This window comes from Calonectris borealis, chromosome 4, assembly GCF_964195595.1.
Source record: "Calonectris borealis chromosome 4, bCalBor7.hap1.2, whole genome shotgun sequence".
Classification (NCBI taxonomy): Eukaryota; Metazoa; Chordata; class Aves; order Procellariiformes; family Procellariidae; genus Calonectris; species Calonectris borealis.
In genome coordinates, this window is record NC_134315.1 from 84,440,421 (window position 1) to 84,466,472 (window position 26,052).

The 26,052-nt window shown below is 43.9% G+C and overlaps 2 protein-coding genes and 1 long non-coding RNA gene across 9 annotated transcripts in view; 1 reads left to right on the forward strand and 2 right to left on the reverse strand.

Moving 5' to 3' along the window:
- The window catches only part of LOC142082320 (alpha-fetoprotein-like), a 30,758-nt gene extending 19,971 nt beyond the window's left edge, over positions 1–10,787 (forward strand). For 2 of the 3 annotated variants that reach the window (XM_075150421.1, XM_075150422.1), the window contains 7 exons: positions 440–569; positions 1,203–1,417; positions 2,358–2,490; positions 3,132–3,229; positions 4,420–4,558; positions 5,380–5,603; positions 6,518–7,106. In XM_075150421.1, the coding sequence (XP_075006522.1) occupies positions 440–569; positions 1,203–1,417; positions 2,358–2,490; positions 3,132–3,229; positions 4,420–4,558; positions 5,380–5,603; positions 6,518–6,839 (1,261 nt within the window). In that variant the 3' untranslated portion in view covers positions 6,840–7,106. Of the gene's footprint in view, positions 1–439; positions 570–1,202; positions 1,418–2,357; positions 2,491–3,131; positions 3,230–4,419; positions 4,559–5,379; positions 5,604–6,517; positions 7,107–7,634 lie in introns of those variants that run through there. The other variant, XM_075150423.1, reaches the window with a different exon arrangement.
- On the reverse strand, positions 567–6,558 carry LOC142082323 (uncharacterized). 2 transcript variants are annotated; one of them, XR_012673664.1, is made up of 6 exons: positions 6,480–6,558; positions 5,665–5,818; positions 4,269–4,371; positions 3,920–3,994; positions 1,327–2,608; positions 567–1,111 (listed from the first exon to the last, which is right to left on the reverse strand). It is a non-coding gene; the product is annotated as an uncharacterized LOC142082323 (long non-coding RNA). The 2 variants fall into 2 exon arrangements; XR_012673665.1 differs by lacking the exons at positions 5,665–5,818; positions 6,480–6,558 and having other exon boundaries at positions 4,312–4,426.
- A 689-nt stretch (positions 10,788–11,476) lies between the features above and the next one.
- Positions 11,477–26,052, reverse strand: part of RASSF6 (Ras association domain family member 6) — a 28,163-nt gene continuing 13,587 nt past the window's right edge. For all 4 annotated transcript variants that reach the window (XM_075150425.1, XM_075150424.1, XM_075150426.1 and 1 more), the window contains 9 exons: positions 20,406–20,484; positions 19,064–19,215; positions 16,994–17,085; positions 16,351–16,535; positions 15,829–15,930; positions 14,516–14,567; positions 13,527–13,645; positions 13,341–13,438; positions 11,477–12,598 (listed from right to left, as the gene is read on the reverse strand). In XM_075150425.1, the coding sequence (XP_075006526.1) occupies positions 12,523–12,598; positions 13,341–13,438; positions 13,527–13,645; positions 14,516–14,567; positions 15,829–15,930; positions 16,351–16,535; positions 16,994–17,085; positions 19,064–19,215; positions 20,406–20,484 (955 nt within the window). In that variant the 3' untranslated portion in view covers positions 11,477–12,522. The remainder of the gene's footprint in view (positions 12,599–13,340; positions 13,439–13,526; positions 13,646–14,515; positions 14,568–15,828; positions 15,931–16,350; positions 16,536–16,993; positions 17,086–19,063; positions 19,216–20,405; positions 20,485–26,052) is intronic.

Here is a 26,052-nt window from a genome sequence, read left to right on the forward strand (position 1 = left end):
CACTAGTAGCATTTAACAAGGAATATAGGTTAGGAATACCGATTTGTGCAGTCACCGTTTCCTTACAAACTGCCATTCGCTTTCAAAATCTAAACCCAAAGTTTGAAACGAATCCATCTCTCTGTGATGAAAGTTAGAGTGATTGTGAGCTAAATACAACTCATCTCTCTTAACCATTTTTGACACCAAGTTGCTCCTGTAATTCCATGCTCACCTGCCACATTTCTTTCCACCGTCTCACACTGAAATTCACCTCAGATCCTTAGATAACTCTGAACATCTCAGCTATTCCCTTCAAGGGACATTTATTTGTTACCTTCAGTGGGAGCAGGGGGAGACCGGGCCTGAGCAGTTGGGATACCCCCACCACAGAGAAGTGATGATAGCTATCACATCCTACACTGTGAATATAAACAATAACTTTTTTTCTTTGTTGTAGGAAACTTGCTCAGATAAGCCAAAAATTCCCTAAAGCTGATTTTGTTACTGTTAGCAAACTTGTGATGGATATTGCTAACATGCACAAGGACTGCTGTCGTGGAGATATGCTGGACTGTATGCACGACAGGGTAAAACTCATTTAATATTTATATAGTTGCAGAAATGGAATGCATTTTTTTGTTTGTTTTCACATTGTTTTTTTCCTCCTGTGCTATACTGATTGCTCTCCAAAACTGGAGTTTAACTCTTCAGTCTCAAAACCTGGTTGATTTTCCCATTTGACTTTTCCTGGTGTGAAGTCATCAACCAGAGCAGAAAGATCGCTTTGTGACTAAAATGACCTAACACTGTTTTAGCAGATTTGGTTGCAGCTCCTAGCCGTGCCATGTATTTTCTGTGCAGCTCCAGGCAAAACACCGCGTCTGCCCGTCCTCCGTTCCCTACCTTCTTCTAACATACCAAATCCATTTACCTCGCTGCTTGTCTGTGGCGTCCAGCGAGACAGCTAACTTCTCGGTTTAGGTGGCTACCTAGAAGCACCTATCAAACAGCAAGCAGGGGACTGCAGCGAATAGGTCAACAGGACTTCAGTCTTCTTCCTTGTTCTGCCAGATGTCTGTTGCTCAGCTTTGGCCAGCCACCTCTTCTCTTTGGCAGTCACCTTCTCTGCCTGTAAAATGGAGATAAAAACACTGATCCAGGAAAAAAAAAAAAAGAGACTAAAGGTAAAATGTTCTTCCTTCTCTTTTTTTGCTTTACAGGAAGAGATTCTACACTATGTCTGCACCAACCAAGACATCCTATCAAGTAAAATTAAGAAGTGCTGTGAAAAGCCTCTGTTACAAAGAAGTGAATGCATAGTTAATGCAGAAAACGATGACAAACCTGCAGACTTGTCCCCCCACGTCAGGGAGTTCATAGAAGACAAAGGAATATGTGAACGTTTTGCCGAGGAAAAAGATACACACTTAGCCAGGTAACGTGGGTCGCATTCTACTCTTCAATTTTGCTGTTTCAATACTTGGGTTGAAAGGTGACAATTTGGCCTTTAAAGCCCAGCTCATCAGTCTCAAATTTATCTCCTCTGTGAGCATGTAGGCATGGAGTACTGTGCAAGTTGATGTTAGTAAAACACCACTCAACCCTAGAAGGTATGGAATAGGAACAAAGGCCGAACAGGGCACAATGGTTATCTCAGAGACAAAACTGAAGAAACTCGTGTGCAATTTAGGTACTGTCAGTTCTGAGCTCAGGCCCAAAATACAGCTTTGATCTGCTCTTAAGTGGGAATTCAAAAATACTCATTTAAGTCAGACTCATCTCTTGTTTCAAGCAAGATTGGTCCGTTTCTGTTGTAGCCGTGTTCCTTTGTGCAATGAAGCCCCGATCCCACCCCTAGTAAACTTGGCAAGAATGCCACAGGCTGCAACAGAAACAGCATGGAGTCCCAAAGACAGAGAATTCAATTCAAATAACGTACATGACTTCCATTTACGAAAAGTGCAGCTAATGGATTGGGCACAACTGCTGTGCGGGGTGACTGCTTCAGCAGAGCCAATCTTTTCAGCGTCTGCTGAGAAACGGGTCTGTTACTGGAAATTATTTCATTACCATTTAGATAGGATTAAAGAAAGAGCAAAACGCCAAGCCTCACAAAGCTCTAAGCTATGCCTGACCTAAGCTAACACTGCGCTGGGACTGTTACATGCACAGGACTTGCTCGGGCAATGCGGTGCTCAGTCAGGCATGTTATGTTCCCGTTCAGTCCAGGGCTGAGATGCTGTGAAATTCTCCCCGTTCCACCCGACGTCAGACAAAACCATCCCGAAAGCACCCCTGCTGTCCTTACCATCCCTGACCCCTCCAGGGCAGTTGTTTTGGCTTATCTCTAATTCCTGATACTCCGCATCTCGCAGGTTTCTGTATGAATATTCCAGGAGACACCCTGAATTTTCTGCTCAAATGCTTTTAAGAATTGGTAAAGGATACGAGGACCTCCTGAACGAGTGCTGCAAAACCGGTGCTGCAGACGGCTGCCGCAGCAGAGGGGTGGGTGCTCTTGTGCTTCACCCAGCATACCGATGGATTCAAGCCTGTGACCACATGACTGGTGCTGGCTAAGTAGCGAAGATCCCCGCTCCAGGTCTAGAGCGAGAACCCACAGCTCCTGTAACAAACCCAGCAAATATTACAAGGCCCGACCGATTCCCATATGGAAAAAGAACCAACAGAGCCTTCGCAATCTTCAATTGCAAAGCATTTAACAGGGATAGACAAAGACGCCGGGGAAAGGGATGGAGCCAACGCTTCCGTGAGCCCTGCTCTCTTTTGGGCTCCCGAGCCGTGCCAATTGCCCTCTTGCAAACGTAAAAGGCGGTTACGGTTATTGTCTCAGATAAAGGCAGCGGCGTTGTACACGTCTGAAGTTAGGAGCCACCCTGTGTCTCTGACCTAGCCTTCCATCGGTGATACAAAATTAAATATTTCAAGGTGATTTAAGGTGGACATTTATCACATTCAGGCAGTTTGTAGAGGTTTCAGACAGATGAGGACTTTCTAATGGAATTAAAAACGGGTGGTATATATCTGGTGAGAGGTAGCTGTATATATCCAGGCCTTATCATGAGGCAATAGGGCATTCTGCATTCCCTCTGATACAATGACTCCTCAAATTAATTTTTTTTTTTCAGGAGGAAGAACTGAAGAAACATATTTATGAAACTGAAAACGTCATGAAGACAAGCTGTGACATTTACAAGGAGAAAGGAGATTACTATTTCCAAAACGAGTATTAGTTTTTTATATGCTTACGTTACTCCTGTACCAGCTGGGCACAACTCAGGCTGGAGTAAAGCCACGCATGTCAAAAAAGCTAGACTAAAAGACACCACTTGAATATTTGGACCAATATACTAACGGCTTCTAGGATTTCTTTTTTATCTTTTCTGTGATGTTCTGGCCTCTCATGAGTTCTCTCCTTAACCCATGAAGCAGTCAAGGGACAACTTGATCAATCTCCCGTCCATGTTTCCTACGATGTTCTTGCTTTATAGCTGCATTTTGAGCTGTGGGCTGTAACTTAACTTAAGAGTCATAAATTTGGCTGGAAGATAGGCGCTGTCTTTTGCAAAAGACTTGGCTCTATCCAGCTCCTGCAGCAGATGTAAACATTAACAATTGTAACCAAAATCCATCTACAGTAGACGGAGCAAAACCGGACTAGCTGAGCCATATGCTATGCTTAAATGCAACATGCAGGCACAAGCCTCCTGGAGGAACTCTGGCCCTCATTTGCAATGTTAATGAGCACATGCCTCACTTAAAGTATGTAAGCAATTTCAATGAAACCTCTCAACTGCTTGCGTACTCAAAGTTAGGCTTCAGCTAGCCTGCTCTGGGGAGATATATTGGGCTTTTTGCTCTCCCGAGCATGTTGGATCTTTAAAATACCCTTGGAACTAGAGGTTTCCAAACAAACCTGGTGGGCTGCTTCTGCCTCTTGTATCAGTTGTTAAGGTTTTCCTGGCCATGATGGTTAATAAGCACAGTTTTTCTACAAGAAAAAACAAGTGAACTTTTTTGAGCTTATCTTCTGCCCTCATCTAGTCTGCCAAGAAGTCACCCGAGTCCTATTTTGCTCCTAGACAAGCTCCCTGCACTCCCAGGGAAATGAATAACACGGGAAAAACCTATGTACCATCTGGTAAGGGGGGCCACCAACATAAAACGGGCAATGTTATCGTTAATTTTATTTGTTTAGCCTGCTAAGAGACTGGTCAGAAAAAGGAGAGCGCTCAAACAGACAGAGCACGCTTACACTCGCCTACCTGAGTTTATCAACACCAGGCTTAGTCCTGCCCTTGTACTAACGAGTGTTCTGTGGGGTTTGGCTGGAGCTTTGCACATGCGAAGGCAGAGGCTTGCTCACTGCTGCCCGGTGGAACAAAAACACCAATATCAAAGAAATTATCATTTCAGGCTTCTCATGAGCTTCACCAAGAAGATGCCTCAGCTGACATCAGCAGAGCTGATAAAATTCACCAAGCAAATGACCACGATCGGCTCCAAATGCTGCCAGTTAAGCCAGGACAAGCTACTGCCTTGTGCCGAGGAAAACGTGAGTTTTTTTCTTTCGCATCTTGGTCCTACTTCTTCCTGAAACTCTGCCGCAAATTCTGCTGCCAGCAGGTTCCGAGAGCTTGGGAGTAAAGGTCAATGAGAAAAACGCTCACTGAGCTATTGAACGGGTCTGAAGATGTACTTCCAGATACATGCCTGAAGTCAGCGTAACTCAGCATCATTGAAATTAATGCTTGAAATAATTAATTGATTAATCAATTCATCCTCCTCCTACAGGAGGATCAGGGAACTGTCAGGGTAGTGCTAGGCAGTTAGCAGTTACGCAGTGCAGACAATCCGACCCTGTTCCCTCTGAAGCTAATGATCTCTTGTCTGAGTTCATCCTTTCTAGACGCCCGAAGCTGTAGCGCTCCACGGAAAGGATCAATTTTGTACAGCTCTTCCGTAAGAGTTCTCCAGGCCCGTAAACCCAAGCACTCAAAAAGCTTCAGCCTGTCCTCCAGCCACCCATTTGCACACCATCACCTTTACAAGAACAGCCGAACACAGCCACAGAAACCCTGCTGATGATAACAAGTGAAATGCAAGTGTTTTATGAAGAAATCGCATCACTTCCACGCGCAAAGGACAGGCCCTAAAACCGCACATACATATTTATTCTGAAAAGTCTGAGCCATTTTTGCACTGACAGAAGTCAGCATTCAGTAGAAATATAAACTGTTGTCTCACTTACAAACAAGGTTTCATTTAAATTCTCAGTGATTTTTTTTTAAGTTTACTAAGAGCAGCATGTATTTCAGGGATTTTTGAAAATGAAAAAATAACGTTACATTGTTTTTTTCACCTCTCTTGGTAAAGTTGGATCTCGTGCTTGGAGAAATCTGCAGAAGACACCTGACTGATCCTATCAACGCAGGAGTTTGCCACTGCTGTAGTAGCTCCTATGCTCTCAGGAGGCCATGCATGGGGAAACTCGAAATTGATGAGAATTATGTGCCCTTATCATTGACTCCTGGTCTGTTCACTTTCCATGAAGACTTGTGTACAACTGAAGAGGAAAAGTTGCAGCACAAGAAGCAGGAGTAAGACGCGCCTGCTTGACTCTCTTACCCCTGTGTTTCTTATTATCCTGGCAATGCTCACCTTTCCCTTGTCCACTCTGTCTGGCCTCCTTCTTCTGCAATACGCCATGGAGTAGCAGCCATACACCCCTCAACCCCTCTTCCAAGCTCCTTTTGTCTTCTCTCACGCTAGTCGCGGTTTCTTCTGCTATCCGGTTCAACCTATATTTACCCGCCTTAGGTTAGAAGAAAGTCACTTTCAGAGGTGGGTAGCCGCACTGGTATATACACCACCAGAGCGGAAGCAGTAGGTGTCCAAAGTCAGGTCTGATAAACATGCCCTCCCACCGTCCTTTATGGGGACTGCACAAGGCACTGCATAAAAAGATACCAAAAGAACGAGGAAGCTACGGCCTAAAGTCCTGCATGACCTTTACGGCTTAATTAGGGCTCATTTCCCAGAACGGGAAAGCCCACGCATTTTTCCTTATCCCATGCACTGCTACAGTCTCTGAAAAGCTCTGGTCTTTGGTTGCCGCGGTCAGAGAAAAGTTGCATGCTCCCCCCCACTCCACTGTCACTGCAAGGAAGAAAAAACCTCTTTGGTCCTTAACTTGTGCTGGGGTGAACCCATACTGTCCTGGACCCTCTGGAGTGGTGCGCAACACAGAAGCCATCTGCACGGTTTTTTCGTGGATATTCATGGTGGAGCAACTCAAAAATGAGCGTTGATATTTTATTTCACAGGGGAACGGGGCGCGTCTTTGCTCCCTGCTGCGAATACCTATCTGGGTGGTGAATAAGTAAGAAAAAGCCGTAGAAAGGAAGCGGGCAGTAAAAAATCAGGGACTTTGCAGGACTAGCGTCTGAGAAATGCTTCGTAAGCCGTGTGCTTACCTCCCAGCTTCACAGGGCTTGCTTTGCTTTTCTTGCAGAATGCTCGTCAACCTCATCAAATACAAGCCCCAGATCACGCAGCAACAGCTGACCTCCGTCACGGCCGCCTTCACTGCCATGAGGGAACAGTGCTGCAAAGAAGAAAACCGTGAGGCGTGTTTTGCGAGAGAGGTATCGCTTCTGTTTTCACCCATGCATTCTGAATCAAAACAGAAACATGGAATGTATGCAAGACTGGAAACGTCTCCATTAAGCAGCAAAGCCAAAGCCCGCCTAGCCAGAATTCCCACAGTTACGTTTCCAAAGAGAAACTTTACTGCCTGCACAAGTAGATATGTGTACCAGTTGAATGAACGCTAGAGAACTTATCTCACTAGTCTTGTGCCTACGTGCAGCAGTTTGCAGATACAGAGCTCAGCCACAGCTGCTGCTTCGGGGAGTCACTGGGACTTGCGGTGCTGAAGGATATGGGCGAAGGTCTTTCCCTGGCTTACAGTTCCTAACTGAATTTCTCTTGAAAAGTTCCTCTACAATAGGGAGAGGAGAGGTATCTTCAAATTTTAGGTCAAAGCGTTTTCCCTGTTTATTCTCCCTACCTCCGTTTTCCTCTTGTCTCTCCTATGTTATTTTAGCTCGCTGAACTCCATACTGCAGAGCTGCTTTGGCTTCTCTTTACCCTCCAGTAAATCTGCTTTTGCCTACTTCTCATCTCTCTCTTTTCAATATATTCCTTAACTGAGCTTCAACAAACCATCCACGACCCTTGAGCCTTGCTCTCTCTTTTCCTAAGTCTTTGCCTTGCTTTGCTTCAAATGATAAAATGCAGAAAATTCTCTCTTTTATTAATAAGAAATTTCCACCTCTGAATACATCCAAACAGCATTATCCGCAAAGCAGCATTCTACTAACTCTTCCTAACAGAACTTTATTCAGTATTTTTCTGACAAATACCAAATCTTCTAAGGCAACCTGAGCCGAAGCAAAACGTACATTAAACATAGTAATATATGTATATGCACTCTGCATATACAGCGTTTGTACACAACTTGCCAAGATTATAAAACGTGACCTACTGCTGCCAAACTCATTTAACTTGTGCACAGGTACATCATCTTCCCGACTCTACTGCTCATAGATATTTTGCTTTTTTTTCAGGGTCCAGAACTTATAATTACAAGTGAAAAAATGTTGTCAGCATAAAAAGCGTGGATAGCATATTGGAAGATGCTTGATGATTGACAGGAAGTCACACCAACTTAACAGTGAGCGTATCTTTTCTAAATGGTCATGAAGTATAAACAGGAACATACAATTTGTCATAGTGGAGAAAATGACCTTGCGGCTCTTTACTCACAAAGCTAATGAAGTCACGACTGTTTACACCAGCTACAGTTCTGCCACTGTCCCGTCTGCCGCTGTGAACAAGGTGAAAGAGGTGCCTCAGAACAAAACATCTAAATTCCGCATGGAATCTGCCGAGCTGTGGAACTGTCAACCTGGTCTGCTCACAGACCTCAGCTTACCTGAAAATTAAACCTGTTTATCCGTTTTATTCAGATGGGGGAGAAACCTGTACGCAAACTTCAGCTCTGGCTCCTATCACTTTGATTCAAAATGATCAAGGAAATGTAAAATTTAAAGTAAAACAAGTAACTTAAGGCCAGCTTAAGTCCAGAGAGAGGGTCCATCACCTTAAAGAAATCCACCGAAAGAATAAGTTAAATGGATGGAAATTCAGAGTTTAGAATGTGGCCACCATCTTACGCTATGGAATTTTATTTTACTTATATCAAATAGTCACAGACACCAAAATAAAGACAGACCTGTTAAAACTTAAGCTTTCGAAGCATAAATGCAAATGAGATCAAGTTAAGAAAATCTGCCTGTAACCACTTCTAAATTATTTTTCAATCGCCAAGTAATTATTTTTGCATTTTTATAGCACTGTCCTTGAAATACAATGCATGCACTCACAAATACGGGCTGCTCTAGGGGAGTTGTGAAGTTGTCTTTAGGCAAAGAAAAAGATTATCTTGGGCATCCCGAAGAGGGTGAGAAAGAAGAAAAACGAGCAAAATGTCATGGCAAGGACAGAACGTGAACTGCTGAAACACCTGGTCAGCAGACAAATGTTTAGAGAAAGCACCAGTAGGCTGCCAAATTTACGCTCCAGGGGGTTTGACACAAAAACAGCTTTTAGGTTTTTACTTTCTTTTTACATTAAAAGAAATTAGAAGGCATGTTAAAAATCGCATGTCAAAAACAGTACTAAAAGAAAGAAATTTTTTTTCTGGAAACCCTTGGCTCGAAGAAAGAGATACCCAGGTGTCAGATACTTTCGGTGGATGTACCTAGCAGTAGTTATCCTCGGAGCATTTCAAAGTATCTGCAAGATACAGAAACAGTGCCCAAACAAACGTCTCATCAAATCCAAACCCAGCTTAAAGTACTACCATCAGAGTCAGATTGAAGGGGTCCACCAAACTGAGTTCCAGCAGAATCTATCCTGTATATACTGAGAGGCAATATTTTCATTAAGGATATAAATAATGAGAAGAAAAACCATTCATTAGATTTGTGGCTGACAGCAAGATGGAGACGCGCTGTTGCAAATCCCTTAGGAACATTTTAGATGTCAAAATCGTCTTGGCAAATTAGAGAAATAGCCTAGAAAAAACCAGGTATGTTCTACGAGGACTAATTTAACACAGGACGTAGGTATGATTAAGCAGCTGCACCGTTTCAGTACAGCAAAACTACTCATTAGGGAGTTATATGGATAACTACGCAGCTATAGTAAATCACAAGGTGACTAAGAGTCACCAACGGTTTGCTGCTAATTGCAGTCTAACATCGTGCTTGCGTACCAGGGGTATAAGCAGAACAACAGATAAAACGGAAGAACAAGCTACGTAATACACCTGTCATGGTTTCATTTTCCTCACCTCTGGTAAGGACTTTGCTGGAGCATTAGGACAAATCTTGGGTACCTCACTTCTAGAAAGCGTTTCCCTGAAAAGAGAACAACGGTAACAGTCAATGATGCAGAAAACACGAAAGAACACATAAGGAAAGCTAAATAGATAGGGGTTGCCTGGTTTAATAATAAAGGATGCAGGAACTTGGAAGCCTTCATACACCGGTACAAAAAGCAGCCAGTCAATACCTGGTAAAGGGAACAAAGCGCCAGGATCAACCGTCTGGGAAAGGTGGGGAGCTGTGAGAGAGACACAAGTATTTAACAGGCTTTACCTAAGCGTCAGCGATGTTATCAATAACCCAAACAACGACTAGATGGCAATCTTGAGCTTCTCTTAGCACTGTGTTTCCTTAAAATTTTATGTTCTGATGAAGATCAGCCTTCTGGACTTTGGAGGGTGGTTTGGGTTTTCTGCTGTTTTTTGAAATCCAGTGATGACTTTGGATTTTTCTCATGGGGTAGCTTGGTAGTAGAAATTCAGGCAAGATATACGCTCTAAATGCTGTCTTTACGATTAACGGCTTAGGGTCCAAATTCAAAAACAGCCCCCGTTTCCTCTGTCCCCTCTGTTTTTCATCGCTGTGTTACCTTGAATATCCAATAATGCTTTGGAATAAATTCTTCCCCTGTTCTCGTCTGTATTTGTCAGAAACGATTCATTTTAACAAGCACAGTGTTCACTGTTAGAAGAAGTAACACCACGGCAAAGTCACAGCTTTATTTCAGTAGCCCTTAAAACCCAGCAGACTCCAGATCATCTGTGCTATGTTCCATAGTTATTTTCCAGCATCTTTTAGTCCCAATTCAGCAGGATAAGCGAAATAAAAAGGATTCAAGTATTTAATATCCGACGGTGGCAAAAATGGCTCAATTTAGGAATCGTGTACATACACAGAGGATTGGAGAACCTGCCTGAAAACACTTTCTCTCTTTTCCACATGGTCTGTGCACTGATTTATCTTTTCATCTCAGACCAAGGAATTACGAGTATTTCATATTCCAGTATTTTCATACTGTACCTTCATACAACCACTCAAGCATTTATTAAATGGAACATGTAACCGAAATAGCCTATTCTGCATAAAAATACTTAAATACTGTTTCCTGGTTCAAATGCGAAACAGGTGCCGCAGTGCAGGCAGAGATCTCTGTAGCACTTGCCATTTTCTAATGAGTGCAGACGAGCTCATTTCCCTGCCCGTGAATTTGAGCTATCTGAATATTGCTTTGCAAATGGGCTCTGATCTGTTCCTTATAGTAACGTGAGCAGAACAAAGCCAGAAATCCAGACAAAGAGGTCTGTTCCAATTCTGACTCTAGCACCATTTCCACAGCGCCTCAATATAGCCAGCTGGTGCTTGAAACGTGCCTGGCTTCAGAGGAACAAAAAACTCCACCCGCGACCTGGCTGACACTGCAGCTTCTGCTGGGGTTTGGGGAAGAACTTGACTGCGGTCCACTTCAGACTCCACTGAAATTTCACCTTACCTCGCAAGTAGAACCTGTGATGTTTTAGGGTGAGTTTCATACTTCCTAAAACTTGGCTAACCTGTATTTGAATGGGTCCCTGGGGAAGTTTCAGTGACGCTTGCGTGCATACTTCTGTTGCTTCAAGGAACTTATATTTGCACCTCGAAGGCGACTGTTATTTAATACCATGCGTCTTGACTGCTGTAGTATTTTTATTTCTCCCCTCTGTGCTCCCTTGCCCACAATTGTTTTCCTGGGCAGGATTATAATAGACTGTACATAAAATAAACCCCTTGCCCCAACCACAATAGCTTCCATTAGCACGCTGACTTCTCATTTTTAAATTACCATCCAAGAAACATCATCTCGGGCACTTTCAAGTTTGCCACATTTGATTTATTCCACGTGATTTCTAGGCAACGTTGTCTGCACGTTGATTCCCTCTCTCTCACAGTGTTTGCCTTGTTATCTGCATAAGCCGAAGGTAGCTGAGGCAAAACACAGATACCATGTAAAAAACCACAAACTAATACAGGAGGGCAATTAATTGTGCACAAATGTGATTTTATTTACATCTCTACCATTTGACTGTAATATTCAGCACAAGTCAACGAGGCAGGACCCGACAGCTGGCTACTGTACGCTGCGCTGGGGCCAGACTGTCCCAAAACTGCATCTGTGGGAAGGACGCCAACCCAACCCTATCGCGGCTGAGATGTTCAGCCTCTCTCACTGAACACTTTTCACTTCCGTCTTCAAATATAAAACCTAAGAAGTAACAAGGAATCATTTGTTTCACAAGAACAACAAAAATGCTGAGGTGCCTTCCAGGACCCCATCAAACATTTGCACCAGTATCTAGTGAGAGTTCTTACTTTGCAGTTCAGGAGCTATTTCAGAGATAAATTCCCTCTTACATTTAAAAGCTGACTAGCTATTAAGTGGCAAGGTTTCCATTTCTATTTTTCTAGCTGTAGCTCAAAGCTTAAGCAAGTTAGGCATCTACTAATCTGAAACCAGTGGCATTTCAGGTCTCTCTTGCACAGTTTTGGGTTTGTTTTTTGTTTTGTTTTTTTTTTTTTTTTAACTTAAGTGAAAAGCTTAACTTCAATCTTAGGTACATAAATACCTTTTGCCACTCATCTCTACCGAAAAGCTTCCTCCTAATATAATTCAACATTTCCCTAGTAGAAGGAAAACCATATACTTAATTTCAATATTTTCTGTACGGTTAACACATTGGTTATTGCAATAATTTTCTTATATGCTAGACTTCTGGTAATCGTTTGTAAATTAATAGGTTTTAAAGCCTTGTGCTTTTCGCAGGGTTTTTTTCGCTATCTTAAGTTTCAAGCTAGATTCAGCATCTGTCCTTTGGGGCATCTAGTGCAGCTTCCTAGGTGGTTCCCAACTTGTATTCCAGAGCTGTGGAGGAGTGGGTTCAGTTTCGGTTGCATAATTATCAAGAGAAACTGGAGCGCTTTGTACACCCTCGTGCTTTAAGTGCTCTGCAGTCATGGCACATTCAAGCAAACATACTGACTTTCCTTTGGCAAAGGCGGTGCGTGGGGTATTCGCAATAGGCCATTCACATCAAACAGTAGTCTCTGTTTTTTTAACGGTTCGACTATGAAGGTGCTGGCATATCATACGCTTCTCTTTTAGGTACCTGAGATGAAGAGAGAGAGAATGCAGTTAAGTAACAGCGAATCCTGCACCACTTGAACCCAAATTCTAACGTGCTAGTTGAATGGCTGAAAAGTGTTGTAATGGCAATGGCTACGTGGTTTTTTCTTTACATTTCCTGGCCGCTTAGATTCAAAGAGATTATCAGATGGTCATTTCATAACAGATCCACAGCTGATATAGACTCTCATTGCTTTTGACCTCAGGACTCATGTATGTTCAGGAATACCAGTGCGTTACTAACTTCTACCTGTTGTGCATTCTGAGCTCCTGTCAGAAGAACTCATGCCATTTATCAGAAGTGAAGTTTCACAGGGACATGAAGAATTTGGCACTAATCTAGCTTAAATACTGTGCTACCTAAATAGTACCACAATATCTCCTGCATTTACACTTTCCAAGGAAATACACAGCAGCAAATAGAGACTGAGGAACCAGTCTAAGGCTCACAAGACAAAAAGTAAACAGAAGTAACGCTGCGGGTCCTCATTTTCTGCCAAGATCCCCCCATGTGTATGTAGTCAGTATTCATTCTGGAATCGGTAACAGCCACAGCTCATCTGTTATAGAGAGAATCATAAATCCCACCAAGTTTCACTGAAGTAGTTACAGCACAGTGTTCTAACTGCACTCTGCTACGTAACTGCATTCACCTCTTGAGCCAACCCAGGACTGTAAAAATGCTCCTGTCTCAAAGTGACCCCACTCATTTTACTTCTACTTACCTTGCAATTGTCTGTTGAATCTCCTGTTTTTCTTCTTCATTTATTCTGTGCAGAATTGACTCCAAAAAGGGAAGGTGAAATGGAATATACTGAGCAACCTATCAAGATGGTAACAAGAAATGCCCATTAGCGAGTACGCTAACTGGGAAGAATACCATGAACTATTAGAATTGATGATAAACGTACATCACTGCTAATCTCTTCCACATCCCTGTCCATGAGGAAAAACTTGGCAATCTTCTCCGAGGGCCCCTGCAAGAGTCTGTGCAGTAAGGGAACGTCTCCACTCCTCAGCTGCTTCTTTTCTGCAATTAAAAAGAAATGGTGTGATGCACAGAACATGCAACAGTGCCTCTAGATACCTCATGCCATTGGTAGTCTTTTTTCTTGACAAAGATCCTGTATTTGACTGATGTGCAATTATTAGATACCTAACAAGTCTCTACGACATATTTGCAGGAGGATGTGGCACCTAACTTACACTTTGCATTTTGAAAGAAATTGCATTTTGAAAGAAAGATGCAACACAAAGGAGTTGCAATTTAGGTAGCCAAGTACACATTTAAGACACCGATCCCAAGCCCATCGGCTTGGCCATGACTCCCTAAAATGAAACCTACTTCATAACTTTCAAACATCATTTCAACTTCATACTTAGACATTTGAAGTATATGCCCATCAGTTCTCGCTACCATTCTTTCAAGTATTCCTTTTAATAACGATAAAATTTCCTTTTTCCTGAAGGAAGAGAGCGGACTGTGTTGTGGAAGTAAACATTTTCCCACTGAAAAATGAGCACTTCAACTAGGCATCTGGAATCCAGGACTACCATCCAAAAATGTCAATTAAAATATCCCGTAACACTACCAGCGGGACCCTGGCACTCCACGGTTGCAGTGGGGCCGTGCAGAACAAAAGTTAGAGCAGAAGAGCATCTTAAACACGGCCCTTAAATACAGGAAAAACGAAGGCCTGCTTACCTGAACCAAGCATAGTGGCAGCACGCTGAAAGCACCCAGCACACAATTACTCAGGTTTTCCTCTCCATCAGAGGTCCACACATCTCTAAGGGGTCTCCAGAAAAGCCAAAATGCCACACTGATCCCACACTGCCTGAACTAAGACAGACGCCCGTGATTAATGCTGCCACCCCAAGTTAAGCGGTCCACACTTACCTCCGGACGCATGGATAATGTAAAGTGCAAATTCATGTGGGCTGTTTTCTATCTGTTAAACACAAACAAAAAGGTCTATTCAGACTGACTGACACACTTCCCTAGCATTTCACTGCCAGCAGATATTCTCTGTGCTTCTCAACGCAGATATTTAAATCCAAGTCTGAGACCGGGATCCTGTCTGTGGACAAGTTAAACAGTACTTGATCTGGATAAGATAGAAAGCTATGCTGCCATGTTCATCGTCCCTGTACCCCACTACCTCAAAATGGCTTACATGACCATATTGCCCAAATCAGTAACATACCCTCTTAGACAAGACCAGATCTTTACAGTCTTGTAGCATCCTTAACTACTTCACAAAACCTTCTTTTCAGAGGACTGGCGTATTTGCCAGGAGTACGACCTCTTCCTATCCCCTTGCCTGCACAACCACATTCAGAAAATAGCAGTCCTTTTGAACACCTGTTTTTCAACTTAGTCTCTACAACTTTACAACCTGTTTTGTTATTCCATTCCTTATTATGCTATTTCTCATAGAAGTCAACTTCTCCTTTTAGTATTACACTACCAAGTCTTACTAACTGTATGAAGTAATTCTGCAGTAGCAAAGTCTCTAGACAAGTTGAAGGGAGAATTATCAAAGACTGTACACTAAGAAGCTACATAGAATTAAGATATCGGAGAAACATACAACACCAACGGTAAATATACTTCTGACCAGGTATAACCATATTAATGGAAGATGGTACCAAAGAAACTCCAAGGGAAAAAAAGTAATTTCAGACAGTATGGCACTGATCTTCAACTCTGACAGTATGGCACTAGTTTGAACTCTGACCTCCTGGAGCTTCTTGTGTGCCTGGATCTAACAGAACACACATCCCAGCCACTCGGCCTAACGAGAATTCCCTTTCTTTTTAAGCAAAATACAATTACCAGTGCCCGTCACTAGAGGGAAGCACGGCCATGTGCATCAAACAAACATCCTTCCTCCGTGCTGGGAAACGCGTAAAGTGCGGCAGCATTTTCCCCTCCCGTGCGTGAGTTTATGGAGAAGCGGTTCCGTAGTTCTTCCTTCACTGCACACTATACACCCAATGCGCCTCTTGCAGACTCAAAGAGCCGTGAAACATATGTAAAATAAAACCAACCCATTCCCTAAAAAAGGCCCGCGTGGTTTCTTTCTGCCCTCTATTCTATGCACTATCCCCTCCCAGTTATTTCCTGCCTTTCACACAGCACTGGTGTGACACACCTGAGAACATTTCTAGAACACGGCTGCACTTGCTTCTGCAAACACGCAGAGTTACCTTAAACTTTCGAAGCAATTGTTCTATTACTTGTCTTGTTCTCATCTGGCTGTTTATTCTTATTTTGGTTTCTGATCCAAAAGCTGGAGTAAAAACTGACGTCTAGGAACAAAAAGAACAGCAAAAGAGCATGAGTATGAGGACTGCTGTACTCAATGGCTGGGACTCAAAAGGCTACAAACCAGCACAGCTCTGGTACAAAGCAAGCTGTCAGGTACGCTGCCACTGCTGCCATCGAGCAAAGGGCGGGCGGAAAGCGGCCCTGGTACGTAGGACCGCTGTGGACCCCCACCGTGCAGTGGCCGTGCACACCTGAAACGCACCTTCTGGAACAGTCCCCGAAAACAGACCCCAGGGTTGAGCCCAAGGCCCAGGGACGCCGGCCGGGCCACGCCGCGGGGCCAGTGGGGAGTGCCCCTCTCGGCTAAGGGGGTGCAGGGGAGGTCCAGAAGCTCGCTGGGCATTTTCATCTGCCCCAGTACCTAACCTCAGGTGATTAAAGACAAGCATGAACATTCGTACCTCATAGTTGTAGAAGTGGCCATTAATTGAAAACCTGTGAGTTTCCACTTCTGTCCTCGCTATTGTGGGCAACTTGGCCCTCTTCCGCACAGCCGCCGCATTGCTGACGGCCCTGGGCAGGGTAGCACAATCGTGTTCCTGCTCGCTCGTGGACTTCAGAGTGCGGCTTTCATAACACGAATAACCTGGACAAGATGAAACCGCATCAGCATTTTGTACAGCTGCTATACCCTCCTTGCCAGCACCCCCACAGGAAGAAGGTTCTTGACGAAGGGATTTCTTTTTTTCTTTTTAATTATGTTTTGGGTGGGTGGGGGGAGCGGGAGAGGAGCAAGGCACAGGCATACAACGCAGAGCAATAGGCGGTCTGCAGTGGCCACAGTTTGCCATTTTGTTCACTTCTTGGGAATTATTTCTTTGGTAAAAGCACAGCCTGCTAGCACTAGCTGTTCGCAAAGTTATCTGCACAGCAATGTTTTCACTAGCCAGTCACGTGTCAGTGTTTCACTAGCACGTAATATATGTTCAACGGAGACAGAAAAAGTTTTCCCTTTACTGGTAGGGAAGGCCTAATGCATCAGATGATTTTTGCACAGTCACAGAACACAGAATTTTTAGTGAACGTAAGAGCACCGACACTAACTTTTCTCAAGGTTTGGATTTTCTTCAGTAGATTTCAATGTCTCCCCGCTAATATGATGTAGATCATCAAATTCTCCCCAGCGTGTCATCCCCCTGAAATACCAAACATATATTTATAGTTGATTACTCCTCATTAACTCGGTGATTTCAATTTATGCCGTAGCCCGGCTTCACATGATACATTGCTATCCCCGTTCACAACTTCACAGAACACGACTACAGACTTGAATGTAGCATACGAAGCCAGTAATTTTAGTTTATGTCATAATAAAATTAGTTAGTAAAATATGGTATGATTAGGGATCCCAAACGTAACACAACACTATTTAGAGCCTGTTAAACATCGACCGTGATGTCCCTTAAACCATTTGCAGTACTACTTCATCTATTTTATAGCAATGCGCTGGATTAATCACATATAGGATACCAGGCAGGCACACACAAAACACACACATACTTTGATAGTTTAAACAGTTTAAATAGTCACAGGACACATCGTGTCTGTTACACAGACGGGGACATGAAGGATTAAATTACCATAGTAGCCCCTCGTGCTATCCAAACCGGTTCTGTACCAGAGCAGGGAATTCAATCCAGCCTGTTTTAAAACCCAACTTCCTTTATGCCAGTATTTCCATAATTCATTGCCTAAACTCTCTAGCGGAAAGTCTTTGGCCAGTTACTGCTCTGACTGAGAATAAACCAATTTGTAGAAAAATACTTAAAATTCATTTCCTATGTATATTCAAAACAGCACTCAACTAACTCCAATGAACATGCCAAACGACGACCTCAGTTGTGTTCCAGACATTTAAAAAGTTCATTTAAGATCAAACAGTCAAACTGCTCTGCATACCTTAAAGCATGTCAGGGCAGCTTCACAGTTCTGTGATCATGCATTAATATTTACTTTAAGATGCAGATCTCCACCAGTCATAAGTTTTTGAAGAAGTAAAAGGCAAAGCGTAACTTGAACTGCCAGACCAGACCCTATCCTACATGCACCCCGTACCAGCAGACCTGGTCAAGGTAAACCAAGAGAACCAGATTTCCTCAGACTCGAGTTCTTCGCTGGTTACTCCTGTCAGGTTACATCCCTTAATTTCAACAGCAAGAGACAGGGAGAAAGACTGCCCCCGACTTGACTGGAACTCCACAGCTGCAGTGATGGTAGAATTAAATCCACAATTCAAATATCTAACACATGCAATCTAAGCCAATGGATAATTAGGAAAACGAGCTCTGAAATACAGAATTTATCAGGGGGTCATTCAGGGTAAACATTGGCTCAGGCTCCGTATTACACATTACTCAGCTTCAGCTCATCAGATACAACTCAAAATTCACCAGCCAAGGCTTGGGAAGGAGCGTTCAAAACAGAAAGAAGAAATACTCTAAGAACCTACATGAGTTTTGAAAGGTATGGCAAATCTAGCAGGAGTCAGATCAGCACAATGCACTCAGATGTGCAATGTCATAGGCAGCAGCCTGAAGGAGCAGCCGATCTGTGTGTATTTCTAAGGGGTTTTAACCTTAGATTTTGCACAGACAAAGCCAGTGTCCATTCCCTGGCTTGAAGTTTGCCCTGAGAAGCAATGGTGTCACACCTCAAGTACCTGGGAAGGTAACCTGCGATAGACAATCACTTAGCACTAACCTACCAGCTTTTTGCTCCGTTCGGTAGAACGTGCACCGCCACGAGGTCTTTCAAGGGCTACCAACATTTTTAGGTGTACATACAGACATGCGGGTTGGGGTTTTTTTGTAAATTTTTATATACATGAATTTCCCAGTACTTGCATGGGAATAGTCAGTATAGACAAGAGCAGCCTCCTCCGCCTTCCCCACTGTTCCTAAGCTGAAAGCCAGACCAAGATGCTACAAAGATGCATCTTTCTGCCCAGCAGAAGCTGTTGAAAGGCAAGACCAGTAACAGAGTACTGCTGTGCAAGCGACCAGCACAGCCTTTGGGGAATCTGGGATACACAACCAGCCATATTCATTGAAGCCACCTACATGAGCTGTCTTGAAAGACTAGCCTGCCTCCATCTTACGGAAGTTAACACATTACCTTTTACTAGGGAACAAAGCCACGTTCTCTGTTGACTTCAGGGTTACAAAAGAGGGTATCTGCTTCTCATCCTGAATTTTTAATCGGATAGGATGTCGGACTCCCCAAAATATTGACAAGATTCCTTCAAGAAATGGTTTGCTTCCTTCTCGCTGGGGAGAAAAAAAAAGGAATGAGGAGTGCTGCACAATAACCAAGCAATAATAATCGATTTCCCCTCAAAGTAACAAGCATATGATGAAATCGCTGAGGCCGACACAGCCCTGGAAAAGGTCGCTTAGAGAGGCTGTGTAATCTCCATACTTAAGATATTTCCAAAACAGGTAGCTAAAGCTGCAGCTGACCTAGTCAGCATTAGTCTGACTTGGACCATGAGGTTTTCCAACCAACATGGCCGTAATTCCATACAACTACAAGTCAAATCCCACTTGTTCTACTCGCCTGACTAGCTTTTCAGAAACCAGGGTTCGAAGAAGGTGATAAAGGGGAAGCACAACCGCCGGTAAAGGAGAAAGAAGCAGTTAATGAAATCGTCCTTGTTGACGCAGGGCACCGCATCAGTCCAAAACATGTTATTGGTCCCCATTCTTGCTGATACAGAACTCTGTCACTGCAGAATGAGCTGGGACAGAGAAGTGAGGACTGCTCATTTTCAGACCATTTTTGCCAAGAATTGCTTTCATGTCCTTTTGGGTCTTCCTATCAGCAAAGCAACAGAAACGCAGCTTGTGAAGGAGAAGGAAGTTCAGATCTCTAAACCAGGGACTTCGTGGTATGAGGGACACCACTGATGCCTTCATCTGCCCTTCTGCTCCACAGGCCCTTACGGTCTCCACAGAGGATGCATTCCTGGGGCTACGCTTAGGAGCATCTTCTCTGTAATAAAGGTTCACATTTGAGGAGAGGCTGGTAGTCTCTCCTTGCCCTGAGTGACAGCAGTCCTCCTGTTACACACTGTGGGTTCAAGCTGAAGGAGCGGGGGGAACTGCACCCCACAGAAATATTTGCAGTACTACTCTCTCCCAGCTAACCACGTAAGACTTGAGAGATCAACCCCAAGAATGTTTTCCTGTGACACGCTAAGGAATGGGATGGCAAGGAGATCACACTGTTAAAAATCTGAAACTCCCACTAGTCTGAACATAGCTATTTCTGCTCTCTTCTGCTCACAGCATTTGACTCTAGCACTTGCTGTGGTGTTTTTATTAGTGATGTGTATCTAATATAGGAACACAGAACAGTCCTACACTGTTCATTCCAGCCACATTAAACAAAAGCGCCCATTAGTGCTTTTCCTACTATTACATAGTGCTTTTTGTATTGTTTTTACATGGATCCTTACCTGATTATGTGACAGTTGCAGATTTTCTTGATCAGAATAGTAGGAGTTATAAGTTTTCAGAAGTGAACTGAGCTGCTCCCTAGAATAAAAGACCAGAATGATAAGAGTAATTTTTAAACACCTCTATCACGGTAAAACCCAGGCGCTAAGTGGCAGGGTAACACCCTGGATCCGTGTTGCCCACTGCATCTTTGTACAGGTTTGTTCATGATTAACACATCATTTTCCGGGAGTAAAACTTTGTCAGAATACTGGGTTGCTTAGAAGTTGCTTCTTAAAAGACGTAATACACAGAGGAAATTTATTAGTCACAGCCTGATGTGACGTTAATAACACCGTCCCAGAATAACTTGTACTTCGGACTTCTGTTAGTCATGAGGGAGAAGCAAACAGGAACAGCACTTCCATGCACCAATGCTGCAGATGATTTTAGTTAGGTTACAATCTGTAGCCACTCCCTGCATGATGGCTTCCACTGGGTTTTAATATTTTTTCAGATACTCTCCTTATTTCAGAACATCTACAGTATGCCTAAACAAAACATTTCAGTTTCCTTCTGCTGGAAACCTAACAGCTTAGCAGTAAGTCTTGGCTCGGAGGAGAAAGGACGGAGATGAAGGGAACCTCTGCCGACAAGCAAGGATTATAAACCTGCCCATAATCTCGGATTTCAAACAGAAATTCACGATGCAATTAGAAAAAGGCAGCCTAACATTCTGCTTTGAAAGCACTCTGTTGAGGCAGGAAGGCAGTGTGAGGCACACTGGTGCTAATGATGTTTAAAACTTAATATTTAAGAACCACCAAAGAGAACTATGCCTGTCTCCATCCTTGATAAACTCACAACACTGCAGGAAAAGGTTTGAGAAAATGTTTCAAATTTGATGGCATTTCAAAATAACCCAATTAGAGTTACCGCACATCCCAGTTTCTAGGCCACAGCCGCCGCCTCCTCCCTTTGCCAACTTTGTCTGGAAAGGAAGAACTTTAGCTACTGGATTCAAACCACGCGATTTCCAAACCTCCTGGCAAATTTCAGTAGCGACTGGGCTACTCCACAACCTGAGATCCTGAGCAGCCTGTGGGTGCACGGCCAGCGCTCCTGCAGCACCCCAGGGGGTTACAGCCACAGCACAGGGCAACGCCGGCTCTCCGCCGACAGCCAGTGCGAACGCCGCTCCCACCTGAGCCCACCGCAGCCGGGCTGTGGGCAGCCCACACCACTGGCATGCCCGTTCAGCCCTTGCAAACGGGTAAGAAGCAATAAATGCCACGTTGCACAAACACAGGCTGGGGGACGATTGCTTCGACACCGGCGCTGTGGAAAAGCACCTCCCGGTTATGCTAAGCCGCTGCTGATCCCAGGTCAGCAGCGCCATGCTGTTGTACAAGAAGTAACCACCACACAAGGAGATAGACATGGGAATATCCTCCTCAGAGCAAGGCTGCTTGAAGTACAGCTCAAGGCTGAATTGGGTCAAAGTACTCTGCCTTCTGAGCACTGTTTTTGAAGGAGGATACACTCCAAGCTGACAGACTCATTTGAAGGAGGATACACTCCAAGCTGACAGACTCCAAGGAGGAGCAGGGGGAGCGATAAGTGGCATGAAGCGTGAAGACAAAATGCAAGCTGCAGCTCAGGCTAAGGAGACCTGAAAAAACAACAGATCTAAGTGATACGTATTTCAGGACCATCAAGAATGAAACGCTCTTCCCCACACCAATTAAACAGCAGAGATTATTTACATTGTAATTGAAGAAAGCAACTTCCACCAGCAGAGATAATTAAGCATGGGAAACAATTGCATGGAAGCATATGAATTCTTCCTCACGGACAATCTTAAAACACCAACTGAGATGACTAACGAGCAAGATGGTTCAGTGTACCGTCTTGCAGTGGTGAGTGAAGACACCAAGTTTGCTTCCAGATAGTGTCTCTTATTTGCACGTTTTTGTCCAGTATGAGATTTTATAACAGCTGAACCATAGGCAAAACAGACAGCATTCGCAAACTCTTCTCACAGCAAGTTCCACAGTGACCTACTGAAACTATTCAAGACCCATGTATTATCAGCAGTACTATTAGAACTCCTACACCAATTTTAAGGAAAAAACCAAACCAAAACAAAAAACCCACCCCAAAACCAAGAACTGACCTCTAGCACCGGCACTGAAAAACATATCACACATGGGAACGACGCTCAGTAGAAATTACATTTCAATATTTCAACAGTCAGAGTTCACCAAGAACATCAAAGAAATAATGTCGGAGGTGCAGGAATATACAGATCAAGACTATATGCACAGTATTACACACCACCTTCTGAGAGAGATACATTTAGAGAGGAACTTTACAGTACAGCCTTGGGGCATCGGAAACACTGGCATGAATAGTTTCAGCAGAATTTTTAACAGTCGTTTTCCTCTAACAGTCGCAACACACCCACGTCCCAGAACACGAGGACATTATCAATGGTGACAGTGGCACCCTTATCAGAGATGACAAGCCTAAGAGTGATCTCTCCCCTAGGAACGGGATCAGCTTGTCCATCATTGCAAAGCAGTTCAGAAGGATATTTTCAGGGGCGAAATGAATATTATCTCATAGCTTCTCTCTGATCAGATTGTGACTCAATTTTCTCAAACTGACTGTTTAAATGGCTGCACAGTTGACTATGTAAACTTACAAAATAAAACAGTCAGTGTTGCTCAAGAGATCTCACCTAAGAAACTCCAAGAAATCAGTGCAAGAGAATAGGAGAAGGCTGGATTACGCAAAGAAATACAAATCATTTTGGCTGGTAACTGCTATATATGATTTTAAGTGTACCAATAAGACAACAGAAGTATCTTCTCCTGGTACTGTCATAGCTTTACTCCAGCAGCGTGCACCCTCTTCTGTGGCTCATGACAGACGCGCTCTTCTTCCACCTTCAGCCTCCCCTGCCTACAGTCTCTCTGAGAGCTCTCAGCACATGCCTTACGCAGGACTGTGTTTCTCAGTCACCTCGTACCATTCGTACATACCCAAAGCATCTGGACATGACGGTATCTCTGAATAACACTCGACAATAAGCAGAACTATGTCACGATGCGAGTCTGTACACGGGACGCAGACCCGTAGCACCTGCTTCTTCCTTCGGGGTGAGGCGGGCAGACATCTGACACTGCATCGAAGCAGAGTGCCCGAGCGGGACTGACGGACAGTGCTGCCCGAGAGCCCGACACGGAGACGGGTCAGCGGGAACATGGCCTTCCCCCAGGCCTGGCTGCTGACACACTGGCGAGGGAAGCTGGGGAGCAGGGAGGCTAGTTAATGTGTATATGCCGTGCCCGGGGCAGAGAGGCACGCAGAGGGTGCGAATGAAAATACCCTATCCCTCCCTTGCTCCGCTTAATAAACTGAACTTGGCAGTGTCCTGCTGCCTGGTGAGCCTTCTCCCGTGGCGAGAAGGGAAAAGATAAACAGGGCTTTTACTGAGCAGGTAACATTAGGACAACGGCTGCACCACCGAACTCAAGCAGGTTAACTGCATTCCCTTCTAACACTCTGGATGTAAGTTATTTACTTTGTTAACTTACTGCAACTCCCCAAAAATATTTTTAAGTGGCTTTATCAACGAAGTGCTGGGCTCCAAAACAGCATTTTCAACATTTGCTTCTCCTCACTTTGACCTTAAACCCTAGTAATACAAGTGGTGAAAGCCTTTCTTTCCATTGTGTTGGAATAGCTCATGTCAGGTTCCTTGTGTCTTGTGAGCTATCAGGGGCTGTATTCAGGTCATCCCATCAAAAGGGGAAGTTTTAATGGACTTAGATATGAATCAGATACAAGCGAAATTTTAATCACGCTGGCTAAAGGTAAGCACGATTAAGCACGTCTCGGCCTCATACACAGGCAAAATCCAGATGCAATGCCAGATTAATTTGCAAGTCGGAGATGCGTACTTTTATTTCACAGATGTTGTGACAGACCTGGTGATCCTGCTTGCGAATTGCTTAAAACCCAAGTCTTCTAATACTTTGCAGCCTAATACCTTTGGCAATCATTTTATTGACAGCTATTATTTTGCAAGCTTTTTCCAGGTAGTAAGTTGGGGAGATCAGTTCCCTGAAGACAGATTAAGAATACATAAGGACTTTGGTGATACTGAGGCCCATCTATTACTCTTAGTCCATGCGGGCTGCAAAGGCAAATAAAATTATAGGCTAAAAGCACGAAGTGGTGTGGTAAGGGTTATCTGAGGCAGATCCTGTTTCTCAGAGCAAGCTCTGAAGATTTTTACTTAGTTTCTTGCCTTGTCTGGAAAAACTTCCCATTAACTTCCACAGAAGTTTGCACAAATAAAACTTTCAGGTTTCAGTCTTGCATTAGTGCAACCAAGGGTGACGAACCACACAAGCCATTAGAAAAGCCCTTAGGGAGAGATTTAACAGCAGCTCTCACTGACTTGTTCGTCCTTGTGTAGTGGAGAGACCGTAGAAAAGCACATTTTTCTTCTTCTTTTAGCCCCAGAAAGGAGTAACACAGGCATTAGCCCACCAGTTCCAGAACGAGTCTTACTGCAACCTATCTTCACTACGAAGGCCCAAAGACTGCCCTAACCAAGACGCAGGTGGTCATCTCTTCAGAGTTAGGCTGCCAGAAAATCAGCAGCTCTGTTGTGTTGCAAGACTGTTCCTCACAGCACGGCTTTGTGACAACAGCCAAATGCAGCCATTAATGCAAGCCAAAGCTAAGTAACTGCTAGAACAACTTAGACAAACCCAAAATACTGCAGATTCACCACTTCCTTCGGTAACGAAGGCAGGACACAAGGGAGCTACAAGGTCAAGCGCCCCAGTGGTAAACCACAACAGAGCCCAGACTGTGTTCACTCGAAACCCTAACCCAGGACAATTCACCTGTGTCCTCTTCTCCCCCGAGCCCTACGCATTTATCCACAGGTATTTATGGCAGTTATGCTTAAAGACACAATAGTTCGGCCAGCCAAATAGTCCCACGTGCTTTGGTCAGCCTTTTTATCCAGCCATTGTGCAATTCTCCAACAGCAGGCTTGCCACGTCAGCAAGATCTGCGTGATAAAACTTGAAGAGGGGTAATGTAACAGCAGATTCAACGTATAGATGAGGGACGATAGTCTGGAAATTACATTGGAAGCAAACTTGAGCGCGTAAGGATGACGTTAGTGATTATTAAAACATTCCCCCTCCCCCCCCCCCCCCCCCCCCGCAAGGCAAAGTAACTTGAACAGTACTTAAAACCATGACTGTAATGCAGAAGGGTCTTGACCAGGATCCACATTTCACCACTTGAACAGGCAAATATATAGGGGAATAAAAACCCAGAGACATGGGTTCATCTGGTACGTTTCCAAATGCTTTTGTATGCCAAGAATATGGAAGTGCACACAGATGAATTACCTCTGACACAAAAGCACTATGTCCCAATTAGCAAGAGTATAAAAGGAACAACTCTTCTGGAGAAGGGGAGGGATGCCCTTACTGCCTGCGTGCTTTGGGCAAAGCTCTGACACCCTTCCTTGCAAGGGAGAAATGAACAGCACTGCTCATGCCGCATATAGAAGTATCGGGATTCAGATACAAACACCTATTGCAGCATGAGAAATTCTATCACAGGCCCCGT